General features: G+C 53.5%; 1 protein-coding gene across 1 annotated transcript; it reads left to right on the forward strand.

Moving 5' to 3' along the window:
* Positions 1-1,872: 1,872 nt before the first annotated feature.
* UHRF1 (ubiquitin like with PHD and ring finger domains 1) lies at positions 1,873-19,662 on the forward strand. Its single transcript, XM_071578232.1, has 17 exons — positions 1,873-1,977; positions 3,464-3,624; positions 7,911-8,141; positions 8,869-9,041; positions 9,524-9,739; positions 10,492-10,598; positions 10,761-10,947; positions 11,778-11,901; positions 11,987-12,094; positions 12,747-12,851; positions 14,480-14,586; positions 15,249-15,411; positions 15,510-15,647; positions 16,004-16,109; positions 16,230-16,387; positions 16,679-16,777; positions 18,275-19,662. Exons 2-17 carry the CDS (start codon positions 3,472-3,474, stop codon positions 18,419-18,421), a joined length of 2,322 nt encoding a protein of 773 aa, XP_071434333.1. The 5' UTR covers positions 1,873-1,977; positions 3,464-3,471; the 3' UTR covers positions 18,422-19,662.
* The last annotated feature ends 2,831 nt before the right edge of the window (positions 19,663-22,493 follow it).

Raw genomic sequence — 22,493 nt, forward strand, 5'->3', positions numbered from 1 at the left:
GTTAAAGCCCTCTTGTGATCATTGGGATTATTCCGATTATTCCGTTTATTCGCATTATTCGGTTTATTCGCATCATTACTTGGGTTAGTCGGTTTATTTGCATCAGGGTAGAGCCCGGAGCCCCCTGGGGGTCGGTAGGGCCTGGAAACCCCCAGGGGGTCTGTAGGGCCTGGAAACCCCCAGGGAGCTGATAGGGCCTGGAAACCCCTGGGGGTCGGTCGGGCCTGAAGCCCCGCGGTGGGGATGGGACTCCCTATGGGGTGGGGACGGGCCCCCCTGTGGGGTGGGGATGGGACCCCCTGTGGGGTGGGGATGGGACTCCCTATGGGGTGGGGATGGGACCCCCTGTGGGGTGGGGACGGGCCCCCCGGGGTGGGGATGGGACTCCCTATGGGGTGGGGATGGGACCCCCTGTGGGGTGGGGATGGGACCCCCTGTGGGGTGGGGATGGGACTCCCTATGGGGTGGGGATGGGACCCCGTATTGGGGTGGGGATGGGACCCTCTGTGGGGTGGGGATGGGACCCTCTGTGGGGTGGGGATGGGACTCCCTATGGGGTGGGGATGGGACCCTCTGTGGGGTGGGGATGGGACCCTCTGTGGGGTGGGGATGGGACCCCCTGTGGGGTGGGGATGGGACCCTCTATGGGGTGGGGATGGGACCCCGTATTGGGGTGGGGATGGGACTCCCTATGGGGTGGGGACGGGCCCCCGTATTGGGGTGGGGACGGGCCCCCCGGGGTGGGGATGGGACCCCCTATGGGGTGGGGATGGGCCCCCCGGGGTGGGAATGGGACCCCCTGTGGGGTGGGGATGGGACCCCCTGTGGGGTGGGGGTGGGACCCCCTGTGGGGTGGGGATGGGACCCCCTATGGGGTGGGGATGGGACCCCCTGTGGGGTGGGGATGGGACCCTCTGTGGGGTGGGGATGGGACCCCCTATGGGGTGGGGATGGGACCCTCTGTGGGGTGGGGATGGGACCCCCTGTGGGGTGGGGATGGGACCCTCTGTGGGGTGGGGATGGGACCCTCTGTGGGGTGGGGATGGGACCCCCAGTGGGGTGGGGATGGGACCCTCTATGGGGTGGGGATGGGACCCCGTATTGGGGTGGGGATGGGACTCCCTATGGGGTGGGGACGGGCCCCCGTATTGGGGTGGGGACGGGCCCCCCGGGGTGGGGATGGGACCCCCTATGGGGTGGGGATGGGCCCCCCGGGGTGGGAATGGGACCCCCTGTGGGGTGGGGATGGGACCCCCTGTGGGGTGGGGGCGGGACCCCCTGTGGGGTGGGGGCGGGACCCCCTGTGGGGTGGGGATGGGACCCTCTGTGGGGTGGGGATGGGACCCCCTGTGGGGTGGGGATGGGACCCTCTGTGGGGTGGGGACGGGCCCCCCGGGGTGGGGATGGGACTCCCTATGGGGTGGGTGCCCTGGGAGGGCAGCTCGGGGGGTCGTTGGGTCTGCTCTTCCCGCAGGGCTCTCCGGGTCGGTGTTTGGGCAAGGACCGACCCCGGGGCCGGGAGCGACGGATCCCCCCGTGCCTGGGGCGCTCTCGGGTGCCAGAGGGACTTTTCCCCGTTCTAACGGGAGATTTCCCGGTTCCATCGGGTGTTCTGCCGTTCCAGCAGGAGATTTCCCGGTTCCAGGGGGACTTTTCCCGGTTCCAGCAGGATATTTCCCGGTTCCATTGGGTGTTCTCCCGTTCCAGCAGGATATTTGCCGGTTCCAGGAGGACTTTTCCCGGTTCCAGCGGGACCTTTCCCGGTTCCCCCCCCCCCCATTCCGGTCCCGCTGGCCCCGCCCCTCGCGCGCGTTCCCGCCACCAGCGGCCAATGGGAGCGCGCGGGGCGCGCGCGGGGCTTTTCCGCGCCAAACTCCAAAGCCCGCGGAGAGCGCGGGCGGCACCGACAGCGGCGGAAGCGGCACCGGGGACCCACCGGGGACCCCCCGAGACCCCTGACCCGGCCCCGCCGCCCCGGTGAGTCCGCTGGATCCTCCCGGGACCCCCCAAACCGCGGCCCCACCGCCGTGAGCCCCCTCGCCAGCCCCTCCGCCAACCGCGCCGGGGACCGGGAGGCTGCGGGAGCGGCCCGGGAGAGGTGACAGCGGCCGCTGCTCCCGGTGGGGACGCGCCGCGCGGGGCTGCGGCGGCGGCACCGACCCCCGCCCGGCATGGGCCCGAGGATTTGCGGGGGGTTTGCTGGAAGCGGCCGGGGCCGGGGAGGGGCATCTCCATGCGGGGGGACACGGGCGGGGCTGTTCCCGCTGCCACGGGTGGGTGTGCCCGGACTGGACCGGGCCGGGGGCTGCGGCCCCTTTAAGGCCACGGGCGCCCCCTCCCCTTTTATCCCTTGCCTAATTTGCATACTCGCGCGAGACCCGGCGCGTGGGCGCGGCGGGCGCGTTTCAATTGTGGCGCGAGCCGCGAGCGGAGCCGTTGGGCTCCCGCGTGGGGGGGGCGGGGCCGGCGCCGCCGCGGCCAATCAGCGCCCGAGCCGGCCGGGCCAACAGCCAATGGCGAGCGGCCGTGGCGTGAGGGCGGCGGGGCCGCGGGAGCCGCTGCTGGGCCGGGCTGGGACCGGCCCCTCAGTCCGGGCCCTTCATCCCCTCCCGGCCCCTCAGTCCGGGCCCTGCATCCCCTCAGTCCCGGCCCTTCATTCCCGGCCCTTTATCCCCTCAGTCCGGGCCCTGCATCCCCTCAGTCCCGGCCCTTCATTCCCGGCCCTTTATCCCCTCAGTCCGGGCCCTGCATCCCCTCAGTCCCGGCCCTTCATTCCCGGCCCTTTATCCCCTCAGTCCGGGCCCTTCATCCCCTCCCGGCCCCTCAGTCCGGGCCCTGCATCCCCTCCTGGCCCCTCAGTCCGGGCCCTGCATCCCCTCAGTCCGGGCCCTCATTCCCGGCCCTTCATCCCCTCAGTCCGGGCCCTTCATCCCCTCAGTCCCGGCCCTTCATTCCGGGCCCTTTATCCCCTCCTGGCCCCTCAGTCCGGGACCTGCATCCCCTCCTGACCCCTCAGTCCGGGCCCTCATTCCCGGCCCTGCATCCCCTCAGTCCGGGCCCTTCACCCCCTCCTGGCCCCTCATTCCGGGCCATTCATTCCGGGCCCTTTATCACCTCATTCCCGGCCCTTCATTCCCGGCCCTTTATCACCTCATTCCCGGCCCTTTATCACCTCATTCCCGGCCCTGCATCCCCTCAGTCCGGGCCCTCATTCCCGGCCCTGCATCCCCTCAGTCCGGGCCCTGCATCCCCTCCCGGACCATCATTCCCAGCCCCGCACTCGGTCTCGGCCCCTCATCTCCTCCTGACCCTTCAACCCTTTCCCGGTCCTTCAGTCCGGGTCCTTCATCCCCTCCCGGCCCCCGCTCACCTCCCGGCCCCCGCTCACCTCCCGGCCCCCGCTCACCTCCCGGCCCCCGCTCACCTCCCGGCCCCCGCTCACCTCCCCCCGGCCCCCGCGCAGCCCCCGCCATGTGGATCCAGGTGCGCACCATGGACGGCCGCGAGACGCGCCGCGTGGACTCGCTGTCCAAGCTGACCAAGGTGGAGGAGCTGCGGCTGCGGATACACGAAGTGTTCGCCGTGGAGCCCCCGCGCCAGCGGCTCTTCTACCGCGGCAAGCAGGTACTGACAGCGCGGGACACGACACCGCCCGCGCTGCCCTGGGCTCCCCGTTTGCTTTTTGTTAGTTTGAGTTGTCTTACTTTGAAAAAATAATTAATTAACCATTACTTCATGTATTTACTTTCAGTTATTTATTCTTATTTAATTTATTCCATTTTAATCGATGTATTTTGAATGAATATATTTACTTACGTTTGGTTTATTTATTTTTGATTGATTTCTTTGCCATGGCGTGGAAATGGGGTGTTCTGCTGCCATCTGGTGATGCCGCGTGGGTTTGCACTGAGAGGGCTTCATTCTGTACTTTTTCCTTCTTGTTTTCCCTCGAATGTGTTGCTTTTTTTCCTTCTTGTTTTCCCTCGAATGTGTTGCTTTTTTTCCTTCTTGTTTTCCCTCGAATGTGTTGCTTTTTTTCCTTCTTGTTTTCCCTCGAATGTGTTGCTTTTTTTCCTTCTTGTTTTCCCTCGAATGTGTTGCTTTTTTTCCTTCTTGTTTTCCCTCGAATGTGTTGCTTTTCTGCCTTGACATCCCCTTGAAAATTGCCGGGGCTTTTTGTGGTCTTTGAAGTGCTTAAAGCCTTTGAGGCTCGGGAGCTTTGCCGTAAAGATCCCATTTTTCTGAGTAAGTTGGGGAAGCAGCTGGTGATGTTGAAGTTCTTCAGCTCTGACATCAAACTCTCGTTGGGCACAGGACGCCTGAGCAGCTCAGGGGTGTGTTCTGTCCTCAGCACTCTTTGTGCTCGCTGTTGTCCCACTGTTTGCCTCCTTGGGAGTTAAATAGTACCATTAAAATTAACTGAAACTGTTTTCAGATAGTTTAATGCTGTGCTGCAACAGCTTCGTGCTCGAGAAACTTCTGAACTGGTGCTTGGTCGATCAAAGGGTTTAATTTCAGTAAGAACAGTGAGTTGGCTGGAGATGGACAATTCCTTTGAGTTGTTTTTCCCCCCTTTCCCTCCATTTCAGGCGGGCTGGAGGTGGTAACTGTGTTGTCATTAATTCCAGGTGGGAATACACCTGGATTAGCTTTAATTTAACGAGCTCAGGTACCAGTTGCACTACAGAAAGAAGGTTTTAGGGGGTGTAACATCTCTGAAGGACTGGTGGGTTTAACCCACCGTTCTGTTGGGTCAGTGTGGATTTGGGTGCAGTAATTACCTGTTTGTGTTGTAAATTCGGTGATAAGGGGGCTTTGTCCGGGGTAGGTGCCACCTGTCAGCCTGGCCCTCAAGTCCGTGCAGATACACAGATTTTCACTACGAGTTTTCAGTCAGGATTCACTTACCCTGCCAAGATAATCCCTCCTTGTGCAGCAGTTCTTAGTCCAGGCAGAAACATTTACCCAGCCTCTCTTAGTCCTCATTTCTGCTGTGCTCACTGTGCTCTCTCAGGCTTTTGGAATCCCTGGAAACGTTCAATTTCTTACTAAAATTTGTTAGAAAATAAGTTGTCAGTTAAAAGCCGTCTCTGTTGAGGTTTCCCTTCAGTCTCTGGCGCTGCTTTGCCGTGTCCCTTGAGCTCCCTGTGGTTTCCTGTCCCATTCCTGTGTCTGCTCTCCCATTTCACTTTGCACCTGTTGTCTCTCCTGTCCTGTGCTGTTGTTCCCCTGTTTGTGACACGTCTCTTGGTTAAGAAGCACCAACCCATTTCTTGTGTGTTTTTGTGCAGCTCGAGGAGTTTTCATCCCTGAAGCAGCAAAAGCCCCGATGGCTTCCTGTGCACTCAGATTTCCAGGGATTGTTCCATAGGCATTTGATGCCATAAATCAGAATTGAATTATCAGAGTGATTCCTGTGAAGTGTAAATTCTTGTGGTTTTGCTCTGCTTCCCCCTGATAGAGAACAAAGCTCCAGGGATTGCTTTTTCTCGTGGTTTGAGCTGGAAGGGGACGATCATTTCCTGTATAATTTCTTAGTCAGACCTTAAATATGTGGGGAAGCTTGTCTGAACTTCTGACTGCTCCACGGGCTCCACTCCTGCATGTTAACCCTGAAGGGGTTGTGCTCCTCAGAGCTCTTAGAGGTGACTGAGAGACCTATTTGTGCCTCTGGACTTCTCTTTGTGCAGGGGCAGAGTCTTGGTTTGACGTGTTTGGTGCCTGACTTGCCAAACAAACTCTTAGAATTAGAGAGGTTCTGAAATTAGGACATGTCTGGCTACGTTAAAGAGAGATTGGGGAGTTTCAAGTTGAATTGGGTCTTTTTTGATTTTACTTTCAATGGAAAAATTGTGTGTTTGCTCTGAGAAAAGTGGGTGATTAAGTCTTTGGCTTCTACTCAAAGCCACAATTAGTGGAGATGGTGTAACAATAGTCTGGATCAGACACAGTTACAACATAAAGACCAGTCTGTGTCAGCCTTCAGGATGTGTCTGAATGAAGAAACAATTTCTTTTTGAGTTAGTAGGTAACGTGGAACTATCTTCAAATCCTGATGGGAGTTGGGGATTTGTAGTTCTTTAAGTTCTTCTTCCCAGAATTGATATTTCCAGAGAATGTGCTGCAAAACTTGGCAAGTCTCTGAGTGACTGTGCCTTAGTCTGGTCACAAGTCACAAGAGCACAGAAACATCATTCTTGTGGCTGTGGGGTCCTGGAATAAAGTAAGAAAAACAGTAATAATGTAGTAAGGATAACAAGGTACCAGTAGTGGTGCTGGTGAGGAAGTGCCCGGTGAGTTTCTGTTCATGGTGTCGGAGCCACGTGGCCTTTGTTGGCGCGATGGCGCCGGAGCCGGGCGGGCCGTGCAGGGAATAACCAGAGCTTGGTGCTCCCTGCAGATGGAGGAGGTCACTCCCTTTGGGCAGGGCAGGGAATAACCAGAGCTTGGTGCTCCCTGCAGATGGAGGAGGTCACTCCCTTTGGGCAGGGCAGGGCAGGGCAGGGCAGGGAATAACCAGAGCTCTGGTGCTCCCTGCAGATGGAGGAGGTCACTCCCTTTGGGCAGGGCAGGGCAGGGCAGGGCAGGGCAGGGAATAACCAGAGCTCTGGTGCTCCCTGCAGATGGACGATGGTCACTCCCTTTGGGCAGGGCAGGGAATAACCAGAGCTCTGGAGCTCCCTGCAGATGGACGATGGTCACTCCCTTTGGGCAGGGCAGGGAATAACCAGAGCTCTGGTGCTCCCTGCAGATGGACGATGGTCACTCCCTTTGGGCAGGGCAGGGAAGGGAATAACCAGAGCTCTGGTGCTCTCTGCAGATGGAGGACGGTCACTCCCTTTGGGCAGGGCAGGGCAGGGAATAACCAGAGCTCTGGTGCTCTCTGCAGATGGAGGATGGTCACTCCCCTTGGAGAGGACAGGGAATAACCAGAGCTTGGTGCTCTCTGCAGATGGAGGATGGTCACTCCCTTTGGGCAGGGCAGGGAATAACCAGAGGTTTGGAGCTCTCTGCAGATGGAGGATGGTCACTCCCTTTGGGCAGGGCAGGGAATAACCAGAGCTCTGGTGCTCCCTGCAGATGGACGATGGTCACTCCCTTTGGGCAGGGCAGGGCAGGGAATAACCGGTGGTTTGGTGCTCTCTGCAGATGGAGGAGGGTCACTCCCTTTGGGCAGGGCAGGGCAGGGCAGGGAATAACCAGAGCTCTGGTGCTCTCTGCAGATGGAGGAGGGTCACTCCCTTTGGGCAGGGCAGGGCAGGGAATAACCGGTGGTTTGGTGCTCTCTGCAGATGGAGGACGGTCACTCCCTTTGGCAGGGCAGGGCAGGGCAGGGAATAACCGGTGGTTTGGTGCTCTCTGCAGATGGAGGATGGTCACTCCCTTTGGCAGGGCAGGGCAGGGAATAACCGGTGGTTTGGTGCTCTCTGCAGATGGAGGATGGTCACTCCCTTTGGGCAGGGCAGGGCAGGGAAGGGAATAACCAGAGCTCTGGTGCTCCCTGCAGATGGAGGATGGTCACTCCCTTTGGGCAGGGCAGGGAATAACCGGTGGTTTGGTGCTCTCTGCAGATGGAGGATGGTCACTCCCTTTGGGCAGGGCAGGGAATAACCAGAGCTCTGGTGCTCTCTGCAGATGGAGGACGGTCACTCCCTTTGGCAGGGCAGGGCAGGGCAGGGAATAACCGGTGGTTTGGTGCTCTCTGCAGATGGAGGATGGTCACTCCCTTAGGGCAGGGCAGGGAATAACCGGTGGTTTGGTGCTCTCTGCAGATGGAGGACGGTCACTCCCTTAGGGCAGGGCAGGGCAGGGAATAACCGGTGGTTTGGTGCTCTCTGCAGATGGAGGACGGTCACTCCCTTAGGGCAGGGCAGGGCAGGGAATAACCGGTGGTTTGGTGCTCTCTGCAGATGGAGGACGGTCACTCCCTTTTCGATTACAGCGTGGGGCTGAACGACATCGTGCAGCTGCTGGTGCGGCAGAGCCCGGGCCGGGACCGCGACCCCGAGCTCTCGGACACCGACTCGGGCTGCGGCTCCGGCCACGGCGACTCGGACAAGGGTTCCCACAACGGGGAGGGTGGCCTGGACCTGGAGGGGCAGCCTGGCCCGGCCGACCAGCCCTGCTTCGGCCTCTACAAGGTGAGCATCGGCACGCTGGGCTCCTCAGAGCCTCCCCTTGCCAGGGGATTGTTCCTCTGTGCTTGAGAGTTTCTGAAAGGCTTTTATACCCCAATTGTGTGGGTAGTTCCATTTTTTGCTTCTTAAACCCTCCAACAACAAAGACAAGAATACCAACCAGCCCACAAACCAATTAAATGCTGCATGTTGTACGTCAAAATACTTCATTTTTTCATTATATCCTTTGAACTAAAGCTACAATACATTAATTGATTAAAAAAAAGGCATTCAGAGTGCCTGGTTTGGTTTTAAAAATTTTCCCAATATTTTTGCTTGGAGTCACCATATTTGTCAAAGCTGAAACTTTGTTGAATGAACAAAAGAAAATCTCAAGCAGCTGTTCAGAGCCATTTTACTCATCTGTTTCAATGGATTTTATTACAAATCTGGTGATGTCTTTGCCAGACTATGAGCAAGACACTTCGAAAGTCTGTTACAGACTAACCAAGAATGGTTTGTGCTTGCTGAGGAGGCTGGTTGTGTGTGTGGTGGTGTAAAATGCATTGAACTGAGCACACTGCAGGGCTGCACAAAGGGGTAAAGAATGCAAAGGAAATTTCATTTTTGGGATGATCTGCTAAATATCTTGATACTGGTGAAATTCTTGAGGTGGTGAAGTCATCAGGTGGTTTGGGAAGGGAATAGTTTGAAAATGCATTTTGATGAGCTGCGTTCGTTGCTCTGGCAGATCAATGACCTGGTGGACGCCCGGGACACGGCCATGGGGGCCTGGTTTGAGGCCACGGTTGTCAGTGTAACCAGGAAGAAACCTCCCCGAGAAGCAGCTGACAGATGCACAGCCCCTGACCCGCCCACAGCAGTCCCTGAGGAAGATGTGATATATCATGTGAAATATGACGAGTGAGTCTGGCTGCCTGCTTGGCTAATGAAGCCTTTTTTTGTCATGATGTTGATGGGGGGTTCTAGGGTAGAGATCCACAAGGTAGGACAGTTATTATGGCACTAAACCCTGGTAAGTGTCAGGCTGTGCTACAGTTGGAGTTCCAGGGGGCTGGAATCGTGGCTTTGGAAATGTGAAGTGCTGTTACCCAAGAGTTAAACAGGATGCATCAGTAGCAATGTTGAAATGGTTGGTTGTGGCTGTGGCTGTGTTGGAAGGGTTGGCTGTGGCTGTGGCTGTGTCGGAAGGGTTGGCTGTGGCTGTGTCGGAAGGGTTGGCTGTGGCTGTGTTGCAGTGGTTGGTTCTGGATGTATCTGGGGGGGAGGAGGAGTTTTTATTCTTGTGTTGCACAGCAAAATTGACCTGTCTGGGTAAAGTCTCTCCCTTACCAAGCTGATGTTGAGTGTGGTTTCCCCTCCCTGTCCCTCCTGCTCCCTCCCAGTTACCCAGAGAGTGGGGTGGTGCAGATGAGCTCCAGTAACGTGCGGACTCGGGCACGGACGGTGCTGAAGTGGCACCAGCTGGAAGTGGGGCAGGTGGTGATGGTCAACTACAACCCTGATGAACCAAAGGAGAGAGGCTTCTGGTACGATGCTGAGATCCTGCAGAAAAGGGAAACAAAAACCACCAGGGAGATCAATGCAAAGATACTGCTCGGGTAAGCAAATCCATGATGTGGAGTAAATAAATTCCCCAGCCCTTCTTAAGCTTTAGTGAGGTCTGAGTGAGTCTGGTGAAAGAAATGGTGCAACAGAAGTGCTGGGGAAAGCTGAGAAATGACCTGTCCTTTCTGGGTAATTGACTTCTCCCTGCTGCAGTTTTGTTTAACTCCACTGAGGAACTGGACACTTTAAGGAATCCCAGAGGATCCATGGATTCACTTGATGCTCAGAGGATGGGAAGTCCCTTATTCACTACAAAGCAAAGAATTGTAGATGTGTTAATTATCCATTATGGCTTTACAAACACTGCAGTGTAGTATTTTGTGGAGATATGATAATGTAGAATGAACTCTCATTTTGTAAAGATGGTGGCAAGTTACTCCAGTTCTTTCCTGCAGACTTTCAACTTCAGGGAAAAAAAGGTTTAATTGTTTTAAGTTTCAGATAATTTTCACAGGGTTGCCAGAATTCTCCTTTTTTCTCTCACCACAGGGATTTTGTCTTTTTAACTATAAAATACAAGAAGAATTACTCTGAAATGTATTTGGGGAGAGGCAGAACAGTCACTAGTGATAGTTGGAATGCTCTAAGTGCTTGGAATCTCACTGAGACCAAAGGGGATACCCTCTAATTGCATAAAAATGATTTGATTTTTAGTACCAGACCAGTCTGGTTCATGCACAGCTGTGAATTCATGCTGGGGGATACTTTCAAAGTCTGATCTCTCACTTTTCCCAACTCCTCACAGGGAAGCTGGTGACTCCTTGAATGACTGCACCATTACATTAGTGGATGAAATCTATAAAATTGAGGAACCAGGCACTGCTTCCCCCATCAGTTCTGGGACACCAAAACGTGAGTCTTGTGTAGTTCTTACATGTCTCTGCTACCCTGTGATGTTCTGCTGATTGTCTGTGTGAGCATCAAGGGTCTAAGAGCCTCAAGATGCATTTAGTTGTGCCTCCTCCAACCATTTCTGTTGGATGTTGGCACTTTCTGAGTGATTTGTGCCCACAGGACAGAGTGGACCTGTGTGTAAAGCCTGCAAGGATAACCCGAACAAGACCTGCAGAGTCTGTGCTTGTTACATCTGTGGAGGGAAACAAGATCCAGACAAACAGCTCATGTGTGATGAGTGTGACATGGCTTTCCACATCTACTGCCTCAACCCTCCCCTTAGCAGCATTCCAGATGATGAGGATTGGTAAGTCCTGAGAATGTGCTAATTAGAAGCAGCAAGGGAGGTCTGGGGCTTGAGGCTGCCCTTCAGTGGCAATATTGTGACTGCACAGGTGTTTGTGTGTTTTGGGTTTTTTTGGTAGGACTTCTTAGCTTTTCTTGAGCTTATGAGAGTAGGTTTTAAGCCAGTGGTTTGCAGCTTCTTTTCCTAGTTTTGGGATCTGGATACCTGTTTGTATCTGCCTAAGATCAGATGGAGAAGGAATCCTTCCCTGTGAGGGTGGGCAGGCCCTGGCACAGGTGCCCAGAGCAGCTGTGGCTGCCCCATCCCTGGGAGTGTCCCAGGGCAGGCTGGACAGGACTTGGAGCAACCTGGGCAGGTGGGAGGTGTCCCTGCCCATGGCAGGGGTGGGATGAGATGAGCTCTGAGGTCCCTTCCAAATCCCAAATGAAAATGTGATACCAGGAGGCTTCACTTTGCAGTGGTTTTTATGAGTCATTACAGGCAGTCCCCAGGCCACACCATCAGATCAGGCTGGTGATAGATGCTGGTTTGTATATGAAATACATACAGTGATATACATCTTTCAATATACCTGTAGACAGTGAAATATGGTTTTATTCCTTCAGCATTTTATACAATGATTTTATGATGCTGGTCTTTTCCTGGCATGTCTGCACTGGCTTAGGAGATGGTGCTTGGACAGTAACTGGGGCAGGTCTAATTCCACTATGAGAGTGTTTCTGTGTCCTTTCTAATTTCACATGTGAAAATTGTAACATAACTCAGTATGTTTGGGGGAAATTCTCTTTTAATTTGAGGCTTTGCTACTTGTTAATTTTCCTTGACTTTAGGTATTGCCCCGAGTGTCGAAATGATGCAAGTGAAGTGGTTTCAGCAGGAGAGAAATTAAAAGAAAGTAAAAAGAAACAAAAGATGGCCTCTGCCAACTCATCCTCACAGAGAGACTGGGGCAAGGTCAGTTGAGAGCTGCTTTACTCTGCAGAGCTGTGTGTGTTGGTTCCTCTGCACTCCTGGCTGATGGGTGTTCTCTTTGCACCAGGGCATGGCGTGTGTTGGTCGCACCAAGCAATGCACCATTGTCCCCTCGAACCACTATGGCCCAATTCCTGGCATTCCTGTTGGCACCATGTGGAAGTTCAGAGTTCAGGTATGAAGCTGAATCCCAGCCTGACCCACTGTAGGGAAAACTGGGAATGATCCAGCTCTTACAAGAAACAGTTAATCTCAGAGTGTGTCACTGGGTATGGAAGTGCAGGAGGGAAAGAATTCTGGCTTTGTCTGGATCAAGTGTTCCATAACTAATGCTGCATTGTCCAGGCCTAGCAAGTGCTGATTTATTTTTCTTTAGTGCTCTTTTTGGTAACTCAAAAACACAAAGCAAATATATTTGTTTGCAGGAGTTTGTCCTTGAGATCTGTGGTTTTTCCAAGTGTTCCCCTGGAAAGGGTCTCTCAAATATCTACATATGTTAAAAAGAGGGTTTCTCATCCTGTTAGGAAGTTGGGGAACTAAAAAGCACTGATCTTGTTTTCATTGCTATTACAAGTCTTTCCAAACCAATCCCTTTATACAAACATTTGATATCTGTATTATTTGTAAATCCCTGAAGCTTTTTAATAAGCAATCTAAGAAAGACCCAAATTTCTAAATTCCCTTCACCCAACCGCGTGTTCAATTGACTGAAATATCCAATGCCTTATTTTTTACTTTCCTTTCCTCTCCCTGGGAGCTTTCTGGAGGACAGTGGTGAGGGGGTTTTGGCCCAGCTGTGCCAGGTGCCAGCCCGGTGTGTGTTGCAGGTGAGCGAGGCCGGCGTGCACCGGCCCCACGTGGCGGGAATTCACGGCCGCAGCAACGACGGCGCCTACTCCTTGGTGCTGTCTGGGGGCTATGAGGATGACATAGTAAGTGAAGCTTCTTTATTTCTGCCCAGAACCAAACTAACTTGTTAAAGACTTGGCCTTAGTTACCTTTTTGGTATGGGTTTAGTCAGGTGGGCCTAAACTTAGGTTTTAAAGTTCAGCTAGGCCTGGGATTGCCAGCTGATTTAAGCTGGGCTGAGCTGGCTCACAGCTGACCTCTTCCAGCCAATAATCTTGTATTCCATACCACACTACATCATCTCAAAGGGTGTAAAATCCAGTGTGTGGGAGTGGCTTGGTCAGTTCTGCCATGGCTGAGGTACAGGCTGGACGTGATCCAGCTTTTGTCTTGGAGCAGGACTTGCTCTGCCCCTGCTGCCTCTGCTTGCATTTTGTTTGCATTCAGGGAAGTAGAAACATTTTTGTTGTTACTCTTTCTGTTTCTTGCTATGTGTCTCTTAGAGTACTTACAGATCTGGTGTAATAGACTTTGCTTTGTATTAACTGGGGAGTGGGAAGTTATTCCTTGTTATATATATGTAACTTGTGTAAGTGTGTGCTATATTGTGGTTTTCTCTAATTTTCCTCTTTTCTGTATAAATACATGTAGTTAGTTTCAGCATAAACCTGCTTTGAGGGGATTTTTTTCTTCCTCTCCCTCTACTTTTTTCCCTTAGCTGGTTGGGGGGAGGAGGAACCCTTTCACTCTGTCCTGGACAGTTGGTGTTTTGCCAGCTCAACCCAGGACACTTTTATATTCCACATCAGGCCCATCTTTGCTTATTTTCTTCAGAAGAAAATTAGGCATGGAAAAACTACAGTAATAGGTACTGACTTGAGCAACACTGAAACTAAGTTTGTTATCAGAAAAAATCCTTTCCAGAGAGAGTGCTCAGGGATTGGAATGGGCTGCCCAGAGAGGGGGTGGATTCCCCATCCCTGGAGGTTTTTCAACTGAGCTTGGCTGTGGCACTGAGTGCCATGATCTGGTAAAGGGACTGGAGTTGGACCAAGGGCTGGACTTGATGATCTCAGAGGGCTTTTCCAACCCAATCCATTCTGTGATTCTATGGATGTGGCACTGAGTGAGAATCCACCATGTCTTGATCCAACCCTACTGTGATCACCAGCCCAGGGCACGCAGTGCCCTGGGCTGGTGATCACAGTGGGGTTGGATCAAGGGTTGGATCACAGTGGGGTTGGGTTGGATCACAGTGGGGTTGGCTCACAGTGGGGTTGGATCAAGGGTTGGACTTGCTGATCTCGAAGGTGTTTTCCAACCCAATCCATTCTATGATTCTATAATCCCTATTTCAGCTTTTAATCTCAGAATCCTTAGCTGCCTTTTCAGGGTCTCCATGGCACCCTCACTTTGAGCAGTCTCCTGGTCTGTGCTGTCAGATACTCATTTCCAGCAGATCCTGGGTGAGCCACGTGCTGCCCAGAGATCCTTGGCACTGCTCAGGAGTGGGACAAGACAACAGTTGTCACCCTGACAACTGTCACCCTCACTCTGGGAGTCCCAGGGGGAACCATAGACTGAATCTGGGACCTTAAGCACAGGAAGCATCTTTCCATTTTTTGACAATACCCTGCTAAACCCACTTGAATTTGCTCTTCTGCTTTTATTATTTTTGTGAATGTGCCAAACCCATCCCTGCACATTTCAGGACCATGGAAATTCCTTCACATACACAGGCAGTGGAGGGCGGGACCTCTCTGGGAACAAGCGCACGGCGGAACAGTCCTGTGATCAAAAACTCACCAACATGAACAGGTTGGCAACACTTGTGCCCCATTCTAACCATGTGCCTGGCAGGCTGACACCACGGGGAGTTGTTTGGCCTGTCTGTATCCAAGGGCAGACTGTCAGAATTGGGTCTGGACTGTGCTGTGGGCTGCAGATCGGTTGGGCAGTGAAGGGATTCTCTCAGTGCACTTTAATGGAACAGAGCTGTAAATGGTGTTGTGTCACATGTCACAGTGGCTGAAACTTGGGTAACAGAGTAGCAAGTTGGTGTAGGAGTTCTCATGCTCTCTCCTGGAGGCTTTTGCAGCCCCTGGGAGACCTGATCTTATGTAAGCTTAAAAGTAACCATGAACCCTGAGATTAGCTCAGTTGGTTAAAAATCTTGGTTGCAACAATGCCAAGGTCATGGGTTCAATCCCCTCTGTGGGCCACTGACTTAAGAGTTGGGCTCAATGATCGTTGTGGGTCCCTTCCAACTCAGAATAGTCTGTGATTCTGTGATTCTGACTGGAGTGGAGGGGTGGGCTGTGCTGTTGCACGAGGGTCATGTCATGAGTCCTGAGCACATTTAAACTGTGCCCCCCACCAGGAGGTGCAGTGCCTGTTGCAGAGTGTTACACAGGGCACAGGAAAGGGCAGGGGTTTAAGGCAAACTGGTGAGTGCACTGAGCTGGTGGTGTGTGTTGCAGAGCTCTGGCTCTGAACTGCAGTGCCCCCATCAACGACAAACACGGGGCCGAGGCCAAGGACTGGCGGGCCGGGAAGCCCGTCCGGGTGGTGAGGAACGTCAAGGGCGGCAAGCACAGCAAGTACGCCCCCGAGGAGGGGAACAGATACGATGGCATATACAAGGTAAGGAGGGCTGGAGCTGCCTGAGTGAGTGAGCAAAGGAGCATCTGGCCAAGGGGTGGGTCCTACAGGGTGCTGTGCTTTCTTCTCTGACTTTCCAGGTTGTGAAATACTGGCCCGAGACAGGGAAATCTGGATTCTTGGTGTGGCGTTACCTGCTCAGGAGGGATGATGAAGAACCTGCTCCTTGGACCAAAGAGGGAAAGGACAGGATGAAAAAGCTTGGCCTAACAATGCAGGTACTCCCCTGGGACATCACTTGGACACTGAACTTGGTGGACAGGAGGAATTTTTCTGCTACTTATTGAGGATGATCCTTATGTAACAGTTGAGACTGAGGGGGATGCAAGTGCTTCCAGTCTTGCAAGTTGTTTGTTTTCTTTATACATCAGGAGGCTAAAAGGACAAACCTCATTTTTTAATAGAATTTCTACAGTCTGCATAAGTTCTTCAAGAAGAACAGGGATCTCTTGCATAAAATAGGTTAAAACTGCCCCTGGAGCAGTTCTCCAGAGGTCAGTCTTGGGCCTGTATTCATCTGTTAAGTCTGAACTGGTGTGTCTGCATTGGATGCTCTTTGTTTTTTTCCTTTTAGTATCCTGAAGGATATTTGGAAGCTGTTGCAAATAAGGAAAAAGAAAATAATGGAGATGATGACTTTGATACGCCGAGGAAAGGAAACAGGAAAAGGAAATCAGCAGGTTTGTGGAGTAGGCAAGTGGATATAGAAAGCCTTGTAGGTTTTTGTGCATTTTATTTAGTTCCTCTTTTCTGGTGGTTTTTCATTTGGTTGTTCAAAAAATTATTGTGTTTTCTGTCAGGTGTGGAGGAAGAACTCGTGCCCTCTCCAGCAGGGACTCCAAAGAAAACTAAAGTTGAGCCATACAAGCTGACAGCTGAGCAAAAATCTCTCATAAAAAGTGATGAGGCCAATGAAAAGCTGTGGAATGAAGTACTAGAGGCCCTCAAGGACGGACCAGTATGTCCTGCTTTTGATTCCCAGAAATAAAGGGACAACTGGAATTGTTCTGTCCCTGGACACAAAGCTCTTGGCTGCATGAAGGAAACAGCCTCAGACCTACAATGGTTTTATTTAGTACAGACATCCCCTATATGTTTAACATGACTGTTTTTACATGGCAAGATTTGTAGCAAAACTGTCTATGAGCAGAGTAATCCCTTGCATTTGGTGTGGGGTGGGGTTTGGGTTGGTTTTGTGCCTCTTTCAGAGGGCAGGAGCAGTGAGTTGATTGCAGTGTTGTCTTTGCAGAAATTTCTCAGCAAGGTGGAGGAGGCCTTTCTGTGCATCTGCTGCCAGGAGCTCGTGTTCCGTCCGGTCACCACCGTGTGCCAGCACAACGTGTGCAAGGTGAGGGCCTGGCCTGCTGGGCAGGGCTGGCTGGGCTTGGCAGTTCTGCCAGGGCTTAGTCCTTTAGCAGTGCTCAGGTTTAGAGGGACTTTAGGCAAGGCATGTAGTGCCAGGACAAGGGGGAATGGCTTCCCATGGCCAGGGAGAAGGGATAGATGGGATATTGGGGTGGAATCCCTCCCTGGGAGGGTGGGCAGGCTCTGGCACAGGCACCCAGACAAGCTGTGGCTGCCCCAGCCCTGGGAGTGCCCAAGGCCAGGCTGGAGAAGGGAAGGCTCCAGGGAGACCTGAGAGCCCCTTCCAGAGTCCAAAGGGGCTCCAGGAGAGCTGGAGAGGGACTGGGGACAAGGAATGGAGGGACAGGACACAGGGAATGGCTTCCCATGGACAGAGGGCTGGGATAGGTGGGATATTGGAAAGGAATTCCTCCCTAGGAGGGTGGGCAAGGCCTGGCACAGGTTGGGCAGAGAAGCTGTGGCTGCCCCAGCCCTGGGAGTGTCCCAGGCCAGGTTGGAGCCCCCTGGGACAGTGGGAGGTGTTCCTGCCCAGGGCAGGGATGGCACTGGGTGGGCTTTAAGGTCCCTCCCAACCCAACCATGCTCTGGGACCTTTAAGGTCCCTCCCAACCCAACCATGCTCTGGGACCTTTAAGGTCCCTCCCAACCCAACCCTGCTCTGGGATCTTTAAGGTCCCTCCCAACCCAACCATGCTCTGGGACCTTTAAGGTCCCTCCCAACCCAACCATGCTCTGGGACCTTTAAGGTCCCTCCCAACCCTACCATGCTCTGGGATCTTTAAGGTTCCTCCCAACCCAACCATGCTCTGGGATCTTTAAGGTTCCTTCCATCCCAACTATGCTCTGGGATCTTTAAGGTCCCTTCCAACCCAGCCATGCTCTGGGACCCTTAAGATCCCTCCCAACCCAACCCTGCTCTGGGATCTTTAAGATCCCTCCCAACCCTACCATGCTCTGGGATCTTTAAGGTCCCTCCCAACCCAACCCTGCTCTGGGATCTTTAAGATCCCTCCCAACCCAACCATGCTCTGGGACCTTTAAGGTCCCTTCCAACCCAACCCTGCTCTGGGACCTTTAAGGTCCCTCCCAACCCAACCCTGCTCTGGGACCTTTAAGGTCCCTCCCAACCCAACCATGCTCTGGGACCTTTAAGGTCCCTTCCAACCCAACCCTGCTCTGGGACCTTTAAGGTTCCTTCCATCCCAACCATGCTCTGGGACCTTTAAGGTCCCTCCCAACCCAACCATGCTCTGGGACCCTTAAGATCCCTCCCAACCCAACCCTGCTCTGGGACCTTTAAGGTCCCTCCCAACCCAACCCTGCTCTGGGATCCCACGGTCCTGTTGGGACACTGTCCCCGGGGAATGCTCCACTGAGCTGCACGTCATGGAGGAGCAGAGGGGGTTTCTGTGCCCCTTGGCCTTTGCCAGCTGAGAGCCTGGAGCCCCCCTGGCCTGACGGGTGCCCGTTGTGTCCCCAGGACTGCCTGGACAGGTCGTTCCGTGCCGCCGTGTTCAGCTGCCCCGCGTGCCGCTACGAGCTGGGCCGGGCCTACGGCATGGAGGTGAACGAGGCCCTGCAGGCCGTGCTGGCCCAGCTCTTCCCCGGCTACGGCAACGGCCGGTGATCCCAAAGCACTTCCCCTGCCCGGGCTCACACCCACCTGGGCTTAATTTAAAGGAGAAAAAATCAGTAGTCTGTGTTCTCCCAGACCCCTCAGAAGGTTGTAAGTCTGCCTTGTTTCTAAAAACCTCTGAACTCCAAGGACTATCCTTTTTGTATGTTTGTGGGTTTTGGTTTTGTTTCAAATGTTGAGTTTTGCATTGGTTTTCCTCCCCTCAAACCTGCCATTCATCAGCACAGAATTATTTGTGATTAATGGACTGAAAGTGCTTCTGGTGAGGCTGCTAATGATGAGGAAAGTTCTCAGAGTGCCCCCCATGCCCCCTTTGTTTTTATTTTTTTATTCCAAAAATGGCTTGGTTGCTTGAACAATCTTCACTGTCTGGGGATTTGGCCATCAAGGTAGACTTTGCATCACCTTGGCAGCATTTTGATACTCAATTTGTCCAAGATGGTTCCTGGCTTTGTAGTACAAGTGGGTTTTTGCTATTTTTTTCTAAGAACTGGGTTTTATACTTTTGATAAAAAGCCATTTCCTGCTAATTTTGTATATCAAAATCATAAAGCTGCTTGCTTAGAGCCAAGTGCTTGGAGCAATATGAAGTTCTACCTCAGTGGACTCGTTGGAGGGAAGGATTTGTTCAGCCAAGTGCTGTCCTCTGTCCCAAAATGCCATTGTGGAGTACCCTAAAGCCATTCTTAAGTGCCTTCTGTCCTTTGCTGGAAGACTGGGCTCTGAATCACCACACAGATCCTTTCTCATAAGCACTGATTGTTTCCCCTGCCAGCCAGGCCTGTGGAGCTGTAGCTGTGTGTGACCAGTGTGGATTTGCCAGGATCAGGTTTCCTAGACCAGACCGTAGGTGTGTTGAGGTTTTTTTTTTTTTGCTTTGTTTCACTGCATTTCTACCTGGAAATGAAAAATAACCAATTCTGGCTTTTGAATGAACCCTTTTGTATTGGCCCTGCCCCTGAGAAGGCTCCCTTTGTATCTTTGTACCATTACCAAAGTTTGCAGTTTGATACCTCAACAAGACAGGGATGTTTTTAATCACGTTTTACTGCAGACAGACTGGAACAAATGTGCCTATTTTTGGTTTTCTTAACTCTTACCCTTTGGAAAATTATTATGTTAATATGTTAGGGACCCTCCCCACCCCCAGCATTTTATAGATTTTTTTGCTGAATTTGTCAAATTTTTGTATAATGTGCAAATTGAAGTTCTCAAAATAAATAACTTTTCAAATCAAATGTTGACTGTTTCCCTTTGACTCTTTGGTCCAAAGGAGGTTTCCAGATGTAGTTGCTTGAGCAGGAATTTGTATTTCTGTCCCAGTAAACAAAGACTTTACTTTTCTAAGGGCTGTGATTTCCATCATGACTTTTCACTGCAAATTTGGAAAATTCTCATTTGATTCTTGAACATCTTTGCTTTGAGGCACCACTGAAAGGCACATGTTGAGTTCAGCCTAAACCCCAAAGATTCACCAAATCTTTCCAAACTTACATCACATTCCACTGCCCTCAATCCCAGGTGTCAACTGGCAATGGAACTGTTTGCACAATTAATGAATAAACCTCCAAATGGTTGGAAGTGCCAACTTGTGCTTCCTCTTGGGGTGTTACAGGAACTGGTGGGAGCATCTCCATCAAACCACAGCAATAAATTCACCCCTTGAGCTTTGCACAAATGCAGAGGAAGGAAAGGAAGAAAAGATGAAGGGGTTGAAAACAAACATTGTGAAATTCAGCAGCAGCACCACCTGCCCTCTTTAAAATAAGTTTATTATAAGGTCAGTGTTAACATTAAACACTTTCAGATATTTGCATTGCCCTGAAAATGCCCTTCCACTTTTTATTGTGTTGTGATGGGAAGAACTGGAGGTGAGGGAGTGAAATGGAGAAGAGTATTTAAATTGTATTTAAACTGAAAGAATTTCTGCAATGACTTCCTTAGTCTGTTGCTTTTGTTGTTATTTGGAAAACAAACTTTGTTTCCCCGTGTAAGTGTCGGGTTGTTTTGGCATGAATTAGAATGGGATTGCAAATTAGACACTTTATTGTAAGAGCTGCAAGTCCCAAGTTCTGAAGCCCCCCCTTGGAACATTCCCGAGCTCGAGGGAGCTGCTCCGGGGCTGGGAGAGGAGGGAATTTCGGGGCCGGAGGGGATTTCGGTGCCGGAGGGGATTTCGGTGCCGGAGGGAATTCCGGTGCCGGAGGGAATTCCGGTGCCGGAGGGAATTCCGGTGCCGGAGGGAATTTCAGGGCCGGAGGGGACTCACAGGGAGCTGTTTCCCTTCCCCTCCCCTCTGGGGAACTTTCTGGTGTGAAATTCTGGCGTTGGTAACAAAGTATTTTGTGGGGAAGGAATCGGGACAAGTTACAGAAAACTAACCCCGGATCTGCTGCTATTTTGGGAATTCCCAGGGAATGCTCGGAATGGATCCTCTGCAGGGCTTAATTGGACTCAAATTAACAAGTGCCCCTAATCGTTCTTTGTCCTGGCAGCCTTCCATGGGCCTGGAACTGCAGAGAGTTTGGGAAGAGGCTCTGGGGGGGAGATGGGGATGCTGGAGGGGGGTGTGGGGGGGTCCTGTGGCACCTCCTCGGCCCCTGGAGGAGGAGGGGACAGGGGGACAACAGGACACGGGGACAGGAGCTCAGGTTGAGTTCCCCCTGGAGCCCAGAGACCCCCCGGGCACTGCTGTCCCCCCCGGTCACTGCTGTCCCCCCCGGTCACTGCTGTCTCCCCGGGCACTGCTGTCCCCCCGGGCACTGCTGTCCCCAATCACTGCTGTCCCCCCGGGCACTGCTGTCCCCCTGGGCACTGCTGTCCCCCCCCCCCCCCGGTCACTGCTGTCCCCCCGGGCACTGCTGTCCCCCTGGGCACTGCTGTCCCCCTGGGCACTGCTGTCCCCCCGGTCACTGCTGTCCCCCTGGTCACTGCTGTCCCCCCGGGCACTGCTGTCCCCCATCACTGCTGTCCCCCCGGGCACTGCTGTCCCCCCGGGCACTGCTGTCCCCCTGGTCACTGCTGTCCCCAATCACTGCTGTCCCCAATCACTGCTGTCCCCCCTGGTCACTGCTGTCCCCAATCACTGCTGTCCCCAATCACTGCTGTTCCCCCAATAATTGTCCTCCCAATAATTACTGTCCCCAATCACTGCTGTGCCCCAATAATTGCTGTCCCCCTAATAATTATTGTCCCCCCAATAATTGTCCCCCCAATCACTGCTGTCCCCCCATTAATTGCTGTCCCCCCAATAATTACTGTCCCCTCCAATCACTGCTGTCCCCCTTTTCATTGCTGTCCCCCCACTAATTACTGACCCCCACTAATTACTGTCCCCCCAGTCACTACTGTCCTCCCCAGTGCTCTCCCCCCAATCACTGCTGTCCCCCCTTCCATTGCTGTTCCCCACTAATTACTGTCCCCCCCCATAATTACTGTCCCCCCCAATCACTGCTGTCCCCCCCACTAATTACTGTCCCCCCCAATAATTGCCATCCCCCCAGTGCTCTCCTGCCCAGTCACTGCTGTCCCCCTGGGTACTGCTGTCCCCCCAATAATTGCTGTCCCCCCTTCCATTGCTGTTCCCCACTAATTACTGTCCCCCCCACTAATGACTGTCCCCCAATCACGGCTGTGCCCGCCCGCCCGCCAGGGGGCGCTCTCTCCCCGGCCCGCCATTGGCTCAGCGCGGCCGCAGCGCCCCCGCCCCGCCCCGTGCGGCTGCGCACGTACCCACTGCCCTGACGGACATCCCGAGCGGCCAATCAGCACCCGGGAAGTTCTCGGGACAGCCAATAGGCGTCGGGGGCGGGCCGTCCCGGCCAAGAGCCGCGCGTTATTGGCTGACACGCGCGTGGAGCGCCGCGAGCCCGCCCGGCCGCCCCGCCCGGCGGTGTGGGCGGGGCCGTCACGCGGCAGCGCCCGCCAATCAGCGCGCGCGTTCTCCTTGTTGTCCGGCGATCGGCGCCGCCACTGGTCGGACGCGCTGTCCGTCAGCGGCCGCGCGGCCAATGGCGGCGAGGGCGTCGGCGCGCGCGGCCAATGGGCGCGGCCGGGGGGCGGT

The sequence above is a fragment of the Pithys albifrons genome, chromosome 27 (genome assembly GCF_047495875.1).
Source record: "Pithys albifrons albifrons isolate INPA30051 chromosome 27, PitAlb_v1, whole genome shotgun sequence".
Taxonomy (NCBI): Eukaryota; Metazoa; Chordata; class Aves; order Passeriformes; family Thamnophilidae; genus Pithys; species Pithys albifrons.